A 12,544-nucleotide genomic window follows, 5' to 3' on the forward strand; every position below is an offset into this window, starting at 1 on the left:
TGACAAAACTAAGCCCCTGGAAAATCTATAAAATAAACCAGATCATTATAGGCTGCATCTTCCACGATTACTAATGCATAATCAATAAACACCTTCCAGGAATGATCACAACTGTTAAAACCATGCAAGAATGTCATCAGGCTAATCCATAAAGCTGCTAACAACCCACTGATCTATCCAATGGGAGTATATCCCCAAACACGGCAATCACAATCATATTGTGTTTAATATATGTATTTATTTAATATACATGAAACAGAAGAAAACAAATATTTCAATTCAAGTATTTTTATTGGCTACCTGAGCAGGAGCTAAAAAAATTCAGATATAAAAGCAGCTATACAATTTGTACGTGATTGATTTATTTCTGTATGACTTTAACACTGCTGCTGTTCACAGAACTCAGTGAAAGAACACACTACACTTGTTTGGTGAGTAGCTGAATGTTCCTTCCTCCCTGCTGCCAAATGCCTTCTCCATTCAACTTACATATTGAAAACCTGACGTTTCACCACCCAAGACTTAACATGTTAGCTCAAAGCATATGATAAGACAGAGGTTTCATATCAAATCATATTTCATAAATTCTACAGCATCGGCATACTTGCATAACTAATAATAATTTCAGTAACATTCAAAATGAACACGTACTAGTGATGCTGCAACGATGACAATTACCATAGCAACTTAGCATTTTTATTGGCTGCTATTTTGTTGCATCAGCCAGACTGGCTGTCAGAAGGATGGTTACTATGGAAGCTGGGAATTCACCTCCTGGAGCAAAGCAGATGGGCAGACGCGACAAATTGCTGTGGTCTGCAGAGCTTCACTTCTTTAGGATTAATTTCTTCATTTTAAGTAACTCGTTCTGTAATCTAAGGGAAGATAGATGACAAATATACAACATCAAAGTCTTCAAACATGCATCCAATGAAGAAAAGACTGTGAGTGGAAGAGATTTAAATGAACGAGCAAATGCCAGTAATAACTCCCAACACCTTCAGAACCTCAGAGCACCTCAGCACACGTAGCTCAGAAGCTACTGTAAGTTTTCTGATCTCAGTTTACTCAGTTGCTGATAGTAAATGTGACTGCCTGTATCATTTACCTCACATCAGAACTGAGGGAATGAAAAAGACTGAGTACTACAATTCACAATTCCTTTCACAGTATTGAGCAGAAAGGGCAGAAGGAAACATCAAATCCTGCACAACAGCTTATTTCAACTGCCATGTCTTAAATTCCCACCCTACATTTTATACTCAGAAATCAAAAAATGAAAATCCATCAGCACAAGCCTACTGTGTGATAAGCAAACACCATGCATTTCCCACTCCTGAAGCTGACAATCAAACCACTGTTATGTGGATATAAAAATTCATTCAGCACCATCTCTTTGATGAAACGGTATCACTTCCTACAGAAAAATCTCCAATGATTTGTCCATCCTGCCCCTTAATGGTCCATGCACTGCAACAGACAAAGAATATTCCAGTAGCTTTAAAGCATCAGGCACCTTACTTGAGCCTCATAGGTTAGGGTCTCACCTATTCATCTCACCTATTTATTAGTGGTGGCTAGTAAGAACTAGCCCGTAAAAGATCCGTACAAGTTCAAACATCCCCTTAATCTGACAGAGAATGAAAACAAATGCACAGAAAGACAAAGCAATACCCTCTTCAAACACGACATTTAATGCCCTATAGGTTTAAGCTTAAGACAGATATGCCTGTACAAACTCACAGCAGAACAGCATAACCTATGAGCCAGTAACTCAAACATCAATTCATTCCACTCAGGAATTGCAAGGGAAAATTACCCATGCTTTCAATGACACCATTCAATAACACACTGGTCACCTCTCTTGACTGAAAACACTTCTCTTCCTTGACAGCTGCAAGATCACATGCACTGTTCATCTCTTCCAAAGGATAAAGGTCCCCCAAGTCCCTCAGTAAGCCACTCCGTAGAGATGTTATGGAGAAAATGCAAAGTTCACAGGCCAGTGCTTCCTCACTGAAGTCTTGTCCACATAGGAGAGGAGTTGAAGGCAGTAGATAGGAAAGGCATATCGCAGCAACAAAATGAGCACCCAATAACGTACTCTGTCTTTCCTACACCAGTTTTAACAAAGCTGAGTTTCACAAACTGAATTATTAAATACCACGTCAATAAATACAATACTTCTACAAATACAATTGCAAATGATGACAATGATTAAATGTTTGTGATTATTAATTTCACGAAGTGAAATTCCACATATCTCATAAAAGATCTTGACGTAATAGCTCCCAGATCAGATGACCTACAAAGCTGCAACAGCCCCCACAATACAGCTATAAAGCTGCAACCATGTCCCCACAGTAACACACCGCTTCCGCACACAGTGATGCCACTCAGCTAAGGGTGATACTGAGCACAGGAACAAAGCGGCCATCACTACTTGGAATCATTATCGCCTCACCACAGCTCAGCAGGGCCTCCAGGGCACCTCACCACAGCCCTCCAGGGCCCAGCTTAGGGACAGCCGTTTGAAATGGACATGCAATTATCTGCTCCCCAGCTGCGTCCCCAGCACAAACACCCGGAGACAAACTAGTTCTCCCTGCACAGCAAGCAGCCGAATTCCTGTAGGGAGTAATTGGAGAACAACTTAGCACCATGGAAACCTCTCCAAGATGATGAAAAGGGTTTTATCGACACCAAGACTAGAAATGGGACATGAAGTACTGTGTTCTCCCCAACATGCTCAGATTCACCCAGCACCTGTGACACGGGGCCAGCTTTTGCAAAGCTGACACAGCTCCAACTTCATGGGGGGAAACAGATCCACTTAGTTGTTTCTGAGACTATCTGTCCCATGAAATTAAAATCAATCAATCAGAGACACTACAACACAGGGACAGGTTTCCTATGTTGAGCTCAGAAGGAGAGAGAAATAAAAAGAAATCTGACAACTAATTAAAAAGCAAGCAGACACAACGATCTTTTTGCCCAACACCAAAACACTGTGCATTATTTTCACCAATATTTTGTCGGGTCTCTATTTCAGCCAATTTAATTATAGAATGCTCTCAGTGTTCGTGGTCTATAATCCAAATAAAATCTCTTCAGTGAGAGTATACATTTTCTCCCTTACTTTCACAAACAATGAATTAAGCTCCTGCTATATTTATTACAGAAGGTAATTTGTTACTAACAGCTTCCACTGTTCCTAACGTGCTCTAACGATGTTCTGCATTCACCCAGCATAAAAATACTGATTTCTCCTGATCAGCCACTTCATGAAAGATGTCAGAAAAGAAAAAATATTTTCCAGAATGCCATTAAGAAGCTTTTCTTAATTCCATTAACGTCTCTAACAGTTCAAAGGGGCAAGAATCACCCCATTCATTCCAGCACAGTGCCCTGGATCTTCCAATGCCTTGACATCACTGACGTTTTTCCCAGTTCAGCTCGCATTAGTGCAAGCAAATAATCACAGGCAAATTCTCAACCAGCTTCACAACATCATCAAAAATTACTTACAGGAGAACATTCCAATTAGCTGCATTTGGGAACACTGCCCACATAAGTCTATAATAATAATTAATAATAAATAAATTTGGTTCCCTGACAGATTTCACAACCCAAGAAATCCTTACCAGGGGGCAGGAAGGCCATACTGCACACTGCTATCAATTTCAACTGACTGAGCCAACTGTAGACAGAGCATTTAGAAAACGGCCCCAATTCCTGCTGCAAAGGATATAATCCCACCTTCTAATTTATACTCACTAGTGGAAAAGAATCTACCCCAAAAATGAAATCCGTGGAAGAACACCAAAGGCATGCTACATTGCATCAACAGCACCATAGCAAGCAGAGAAATTAAGTCTTTTTACTGCATCTAGAATCAGCACTTGTTACATTTGGGGGTTGCTTCAAAAAAAAAAAAAAAAAAAGCCATTCAGCAGAGGAGAAGCAAGATCAAGATGGTCAGGAGGCAGGAGCACAGGTCAACTAGGAGAGATTATGGGAACCAGGCTTGGCTAACCTTGCAAAGAAAAGGCTTGAGGGGACCTAAACAAGTCTCTTATAGCCAAGGATTTGCCAAGATGACAGCCCTATTATGGTTGTGGTGAGTGGCAGGATTATCAGACACAACAGTCAGAGACCAAAGGAAAGGATCTGACTGGACATGAGGAAACTCTTCTGTTCTCTGCGAACAAGAAAACTTTGCAATGAATTTTCCTGAGAGGTTTCAGGATCCCTACTCTTGCACGGCCTGACAGGGAAATGCCCCAAGCCCCTGCTCTGAACTCAGCAACAACCCTGCTTTAGGCACGAGGTTGGACAAGAGCTCCTCACACTTCATGCTTGCAGGTCCTCACAGTCAGTTACTTCAAAAATGACAGAAAACATTGCAAAGGGAAAAACAGACAAACAAAAAAACTCCAACAAAGACAAAGCTGGTTCTTAAACCACCAAAGGCGTGTTACTTAAACACGCTTAGTGGGCCTGCCTGCTTGTTTTAGGGGAACAGAAGCACCTGGCAGTTTGCAGCTCAGAGCTTGATGCAAGTTGTACAGATAAGGAAATGGGATGAAAAGACAAAATATGCTTTGCATGATCTTACTGTAACTCGCTGTCAGTGAACACAGACACTGATGATTACGAAAGGAAAAGCCTTCAGTATGAACAACGTAAGGATTGATTGGACCTGCAGATTGAAAAAAAAACAGCAGCTGCATGCACGCAGAATGAAGGTTAAAAATAAAAACAACAACAAACTGGTGACAAATAGGACTAAAAGACGGGTCGACCACAGGAAAACATTCCAGAGGAAGCAGATGAACTATTATTGACCATGCAGAAACTTAAAAAGCCACATCTCATTCTTTTCTGTAGAACAGGCTGTGTGCTAACAGGTCAGTGCACCAATTTATCTGGCTACGGCTCCTCTGCTGTCAGCCAAAGCACTCGAGCGAACGCTCAGACCCATGAGCTGAAGCACACACTAATCAAACCACATTCCACAGACATCACAGCTCTTCTGGGGTGCTCTGCTCATGTCAATAGTGCACTTCAATGAGAGAACACTGTTGTGTCCTAATGCACATGGCTCAATATCTGCCTCACACTCACTACGTTCGATACTAAAGGCACTACAGCTATTAATCTACCATTTGCAGGGAAACCTGCTACAGCAGGCAGTAGTTCACACGAGATTCATATCAAAGCACTTAAATCTTTCAAAATGGGAAAAAACCTGAAGACAGAAGGTCTAAAATATTCTTCCTGCTCTCTAACCTACCCAGAGCCACAATCTATTTCCACGTCATTCCAGTACAGGCCATCTCTGCCTCTTAGACTGATATGACTGCACCGTCCTAGCCAGCACTAACAAGAGGAAGATGCAGAATGCTGAAGTGAGGAGGGTCCCCTGGAAAGCCCAGCAGGGGGATCTGAGCCTGTAAGCTAATGCCCCATTCTCATATGGAAAAAGGAAACAATTGTGTCCTGAGGTCTGATCATTTCTGCCTTTCAGTCATTCCACGCTGTTCCTTGGCCCCCACTGTAAAGCTTAATTACAGCCTGGAAGAAAAAGACAAGAAACTGAAGGGGAAGGAGGAAGAACAGAACAGGAACCTGATAGGATTCATGTCTGCACTTGGTGTGCCTTAGGCATGCAGACAGTAAGGAACCTCACTCCTTAGTCCTGCCAGCCATAGCAGGCCATGCAGGATGGCCCCAGGATCTACATCAGACAGGAACACACAACACTGTGGTCACGGAACACGCAAACAATAATATGCAGAGCTGCCAGTAATCTGTTTATAAGAATACAATACGTGCTACCAGCCAGAGGACAGCAGAATCACTTGGAAACTACTAGTCTGAGCAGCCAGCCTAACTGAGCAGGAAGAAGGAAGGTCTTTCCACATTATCTCCACAGATGACAATTTCTGGTGCATTTCGTAACACATGATAGTTTGTTGCTTGACAGAACCACTGCTGTGGCACAGAGTCCTATCAATGAAGTGGTGTTTAAGGCAATGGGTACTTTAGGAGAGCCTTTCACACAACAGGCTGTCTGCTGCTGCTCACAAGAGCTGGTCACAAGAGCTTGCTCATGCAAAAGTTGGAGTGTGCCCTCTCACAGGGAAACAGCATCACATCTTGATCAACCTCTCTCCCAGACAGGATAGTATCTGCCAGATCACCTTTTCTGTATAGGTGGAGTGAATACGGTGAGGCCCATACAGGCATTGCCTTCAATTGTGCCACAGTCTCAGATACAGCTTTGACAAACTCCATTTGGCCAAAGCCAGCTCTTCTGAACAGACCTGGAACGCAAACAAAATGATGAGGCACAGACTGAGTGAAGTCCTCCTTACTAAACACCTGACTTAGGAACAGAAGGTATGGCTAAAATTAAATTCATTCCCTCGAGATTTTCACCCCTAAGTTCCCTCGCAGAGGTCATTTCATCAAACACTTCAATGCTGCTGATTGTACAGCTGTGCATATTCATGTCCTCATTTCAAATGTGCTATCATCAAAATTTCAAGCTTCATGTTTCCTCAGAAACAGTGAGCGCAAAGCAGGAAGTGCAATAGCCCCTCTGCAGCCTGTGAGAGGCTGTTTCCTGCAGACGTGTGGAAGATGCTATTTAGAGCACACATAAGGTGTACTGAAATTCTGCTGGCTATGTCCTGTCAAACCAGATTACGTAGGACAAGCTATCACTGGTGATGTTTTCATCCTACAGAACACAGAAGGGTAATTCAAAACTGCACTAACCTCTACAGTGCAAAGGCCACTCCTAACCAATCGATCTGGGTGCTCCGATGACACTCCGGATTGCTCTCAACCTCCAAATCTGGAATTAAGCCAGCAGTGATACAGAGGACTCAACTGTTCTATCACATCACGCCTCAAATCCTCATCTGCTACAGCAAGGTACAGTGATGATAAAAAATGTGCAGCTTTCTAGGCAAATGAGTCATTCCCTTTTTTTTTTTAATGCCAAAAAAGAGGTTCATTCTGAATAAGCTTTCCTCTCAGATCTTTGCCTCTGTCTTCAGAGGCTTCATCCACTCAGCTAGCTCACAGATGAAACATACCACAGATCCCCAGTGACACAGATAGCACTTGTATTCCAAATCACTAAACAGCCTTTTTTTTTTTTTTTAAGCATGACAGCAACTGGGTGAATGTTTTTTACATATCAATTAGTCTTTGATAGTGTCTTGCCTGCCAGGAGACTAGGAGAAGCAATGAAACTTGAAAAAAACAAAGAACTGCAAAAACCACCCCTTGCAACCCACAGCTTCCTGCCATCACTGATGGCTCCCACTTCCTGCCACTTCTGCCAGGCAGAACCATAGATCCCATTTTCATGAATAGTCAATCCTGCCCTTCCTTCTCCCAACTTTTTTCTTACCTTTTTTTTTTTTTTTTAAATGCTGTGTAATACATTCCAGGTTTCACTAAAAATACTCGAAAGCTACCTACCTGTTCAGAACTCTCCAGTACTTTCCCATTTATATCTACACACTTCACCAAAGACCAAAGTAACATTTTTTTTCTTTGTGCTCAACGACAGAAATGCAAACTCTTCTTTTTCTTCTATTAGGGACAGAATGCTTAAACTGAGGAACACACGGACAAACAAATGAAATCTCCTCTTTTTTCATTACTCCCTTCTGACTCAAACCACAGATGCTTTATCACCTCTCTCATGCGTCCTAATGCCCCTCCTTGTGTTCTGTTCTATTACTAAGCTTCACAGCAGCACAGAAAGCTAAGTCACTTAAGACCATCAGGTCTAATAAATCAGGACAAGTTTAAGTCTTGCAATCTTTCTGTGCGTTCTCACCTAACTGAGAAATCACTACTACAGATTTCAGAGGCTGAGAAAATTCAGGAGCAATTAAATAGCTCTTTTCCAAGCTCCTATCAAGGAGGTGCAGTTGGTTGTTTGAAATTTCATTGCTGCTTGCACAAAACCGTTTTGTTGTTGATGCATGTAATACTTTTGCAGTTCTTTTTGATAATGAATTGTTTTCCATATCGCAACTCAGTCTCTCCTAAGTTTCACAGAAGTTCTCTACATATGAAACATACCAATTCCCAACAAACATTTACATCTGAAATAATTTAAAGCATTAAAAATTCTCTTTTGTCAAAAATCCTCAACTAGGTCCTCCATGTCCAAATAGTAAACAAGTAGTGTAATTTCACTCATGAGCTTTGATACCTTAAAAATACATCATCTGCCCTGACACCAGTTACATTCCAATACCAACTGGGTAAGAAAAACATTTTCCTGGTTGTCTGAAACAATTAACCCCAGAGCTGATTAGAGCTCTTTAATTAGAGAGCTCTGACTTTCTCAGCACAAACTGTTAAAACTGCTCAATTTTCTTCTTAGTAAGAGCACTGCACCATTTCCTATTCAGCTTTTAACTCCTCACTCATTTTTTCAGGGTCTCTGCATGCACCAGAAGCTCTAAAGCAGCACTGGGTTTATTCCTACCCTACTAACGCCTGCCCACTGCCTAGAGGGGCAAGACACCACCAAGCAACGAATCATTCACACAGCACTGTATTATTAAAACAAACAAACAGAAGTGGATGACAATTCATTATCACTAACTCAAACCAGATTGACAGAACAAGCTATCAAAACCAAACGCAAGACAGCGTCAGAAATATTTCTGTTTCATTATTTCAGAAGAAAGGACACACAAGAAAGCTACCTCCTCCTTGAATGATCAGAACAAATAAGACAAAGAAGTTTAGAAAAATTTTAGTGAGAAATCCCTTGTCTAGAACATGGCTTCAAATTAGATAGCAACTTAATATCAGAGGCAAATAGATAATGCTGAGAAACAGGCACAGAACCCAATTGCACAGGCAGCATCCAGACATGGCTGACAAAAGTAGCCTCTTATTTTCTTCAGAGCTTTCCAGCATTCAAGTATTTCTCTTATCAGCCTCAACCAACAGAACTGTCACCTGCTACCGCCTGCATTTCACCCAGCAAAAAAACAAGCTGATCTGTCGTGTACAAGGCCACCTGCCATTAAAAAAAAAAAAACACAACAGCAAAAGAAAAGCAAAATAAATAAGTTTCTTTTCCCTGAATTCATAACATAATGTAGATTGGAGATGATTTATTGTGTTGGAAGGCAAGTCAAGTCTTTCCTTGTTGATGCTGGGATCTCAAAGGGTATGGCGAGTACCCACAGAGCAAAACATGCAGTGATACGACATATGCTTAAGGACATGACAATTAGTATTCTTCAACACAGTTTAAACCTAACTTAATGTTGTTTTTTTTGTTTTCTTTTTTGAAACTTTAATAAGGTGCACATCTTCCTATTTATTTACACACACTGTGGTAGCTCCTACTCACACAATGGCTGTTTTTCCCCCAGCATTGTTCATTCAGTACACATCAGATCTGCCACAGAACCGAGGCAGTTAAGCATCACATATGCAATTAGGGGTCTCTGCTTAGATTACTGCACAGGATCTACATGATAACGAGAACAACAACGAACCACTTCCAGAATATCCACGCTTCTTAAACGTTGTCAACTACAACCCCCATACCTCCTGCAAAGAATGTGCATTGATACACATTAGCAAAGAAAATAAATAAATAAATAACATTTGCTAGGATCAAAGCCACGACTATGATTTACTGCCTCCTGAATCCTGCGCTCAAACCCACAGACCCAATGCTGAGTATCTGAAGCTCGCACTGACTTCGCTTTGATCACCGCTGCACACCAGAGCCCAGATGTCTGAACCGACACACAGAAAATGGGAAAACTCCCTATGAATAACAAGGAACCAAGACAGGCTCTCCACTATGGCAATCAGCACCTTCACCACAACGGCTGGCTTTCTCTTCCTGAATACTTTCTTCTATAATTTGGAAGAATAGCTACATTCATTAGATAGCATGAGTCAGAGTAACTTCTTGAACCAAGTCTCTCTTGTGCACATTTTCATTGCCTACCCTTCAGTATTTTATTATTTCTTCTGGCAGCGGTGGGTTTGTTGTTGTTTTTAAGGGAGAAGAAAGAGGAGGAGAACAGAACAACTATTCAATCACACGCAATGGCCTCCTCATCACTCCACTTCCATGTTAGCAGTACATTGTGCACCCCAGCACCCTCACACACAGCTGTGCAGACGTGAGCATCTCTTCCTAAGCAGCATGTGAATTACTCTGGCAGAAGTTTGTTAAGCCAGGAGGGAATTGATCTGTTAAACTGCATAATTAGCCCGGATAGAGCAGGGACATGGATATCAGAGTGTCAAACGAGAAAAGGTTGTGAACTCCAACCTCAGCTCTCTGTTCTAGGAGGTTATGTCTCCTTCTCCCTTTCAACACTGGAATCACAAACAACCAGCACGAATCCAAACTCAGGTTTCTCCCCTTCCGCTTGCCTGCAGATCCCCAGCACAGGGTCTGCAGCTGCTGCAGGAGCGGCCTTTCAGAGCACTGCCCTTAGGGAACACTCTGCTGCCAGCATCCTGCGAGCAAAGCAACAGCCATTTATCCTGCCTGCCTTTCGGCAGTGAGCCATCACAAGGGCAGCTCATTGAGAGGGGGTGGGACACGAATATCTGATAAATCCAGGTCCAGAGTCAAGCCGTTACTTTTTAAAATTTCAGATGCGTCAAGATAACAAAAGTTACCCCCAGCACTTGATCGAAAGGAAATGCCACATGAAATACAGCAGCGCTTAGCAGATTTCATAGGAGGTTTCCTGATGGTGATTAGCTTGTTGCTTTTTAAGATTTATCACTGTAGGTTTTATCAATTTGTTATGACAGGAGAAAAAAAAAAGATGATTTAGAAAGCCAGCCCAACGAGTAAAACAAAGCTGTAGCTGTGGTTAGACGTGACATAACCAAATGCTAAGGGCAGTACAAATGATTGCTTCTAACGTTCGTAAGGTGGGATTGATTATGAAAGCTACATCCCATATTATCATTTCAGCACTTGCAAAGCCACGAGACACAGTAAGCAAATAAAGCAAAGCAGCAACGGCCAGGCACGTGGATCTGCAACAGCCACAACTGTGAACAAATGGTGCTGGGGTCAGACTGGGTACCACAGGGATTTTGGCAGCACTGATGGCAGCAAGGTCCCAGAGCTTCTCAGAACAAAACACAATCAATACACAAATCCAGAGAGAACCAGCGAATCACAAAAAAGGGTCTTTTTTGCTGGTTTTAATGAGCAAAATGCTGGCTGCACAAGGTAGAAATGCTGACAGTGCCTTTTCACAGTGGTGATGCATGTCACATTCCTCTGAAAAAAAGAAGAGAGCCAAAATAACTAGAAAAGAATCTGTTCCAAAGGAGGACAGCCTTCCTGCAGCCCTACAGGTAAGATCTTTTGACTTAAAGCAATTAAAAAAAAAAAAAAAAAAGCAACCAATAAACCACAAAAATCAAATTAATACATTTCTAAGCACGTATCAGGAACATTCAAGCATCTGCTCACATTCTACCCAATGCGGCTTCTTGCTTCCCACATTTAAGAACTTACAAGACCATAATTTGGGATTTTTTTCCCCCTTCCTTTGTGCTTGTTTCCCAGTTCACATACACACCTTGGTGTGCACGCACTTCGATTCCACAGCAATGCTAACCATATGCCCAAAGCTAAGCATACATTACCTTCTCGGAGGCAGCTGGAAACAGAAATGCACACGCGGCACAGCCAAGCATATACTTCACCGAAACCCCAAATGGAGCCCGGGTGCTAAAAGAGCTTCAATAATTAACGCCTGAAACCGCTCCGGGATCCTCCGACGAAAGGCAATACGTCAAGGCAAACGTTAGCCTGCTCCTAACTCGAGCCCTAAAGGCTTCAGAACGCATCTACAAACGCGACGACGAACGCCTCGCGGTGGCCGCAGCTCCGCGCGTGGATACGGCGGCGGCCGGCGGTGATTCGGCGGCTCGGCGCCCGCCGAGGACGGCACCCCGCGAACGGCACCTCGCGGGGCGCGCCGCGCGCCTCCCTTCCCTCACCTCCCCTCCCCTCCCGCCTCGGGGCAGCCGCGCTATCAAAGATGGATCCCGCTCCGCTTGGCTCCTCTCTCGCAGCCTCCGCGCAGGTACGACACAGCCGCACCAACACGGTTCTGCTCCGCCCGACCCTGCGCCACAGCCGCTTATCTCCCCCGCCCCATTTCAATGCTTCGCGCAAACGGGGCTCCTCGGGGTCGCGCTCCCCGCGGAGGGAGAGGAGAATTCTCCTCAGGGAAGGCGGGAAGCGAAGGCAGGTCAGGGGCCGTTACCTGAGGCCGCCGAGGCGGGGGCTCCCCCCGGTAGCGCCGCTCGCTCCGGCTGCGGGCGGGTGGCGGCAGCCGCCATCGGCCGTCCCCTCAGTAGCAACAGCAGCGCCAGGAGCAGAGAGGAAAGCGGCCCGCGGGTCCCCGGCATGGCGGGCAGCCCGCGGGCAGCGGAGGAGCATCGCGAGCGAACACCGCACCGGGAGCTCCGGCCCAAGCGGCCGCTGAGC

At 43.7% G+C, this 12,544-nt stretch overlaps 1 protein-coding gene across 2 annotated transcripts in view; it reads right to left on the reverse strand.

The window, feature by feature from the left end:
- FAM171B (family with sequence similarity 171 member B) overlaps window positions 1-12,544 on the reverse strand; it is a 35,880-nt gene extending 23,336 nt beyond the window's left edge. For both annotated transcript variants that reach the window (XR_008204826.1, XM_052675767.1), the window contains exon 1: window positions 12,321-12,544. Coding sequence is in view for 1 of the 2 variants with exons in the window: in XM_052675767.1 (XP_052531727.1) it covers window positions 12,321-12,465 (145 nt within the window). In the remaining variant the exon portion in view is untranslated. The remainder of the gene's footprint in view (window positions 1-12,320) is intronic.

The sequence above is a fragment of the Tympanuchus pallidicinctus genome, unplaced genomic scaffold (assembly GCF_026119805.1).
Source record: "Tympanuchus pallidicinctus isolate F22 unplaced genomic scaffold, pur_lepc_1.0 scaffold15, whole genome shotgun sequence".
NCBI lineage: Eukaryota > Metazoa > Chordata > Aves > Galliformes > Phasianidae > Tympanuchus > Tympanuchus pallidicinctus.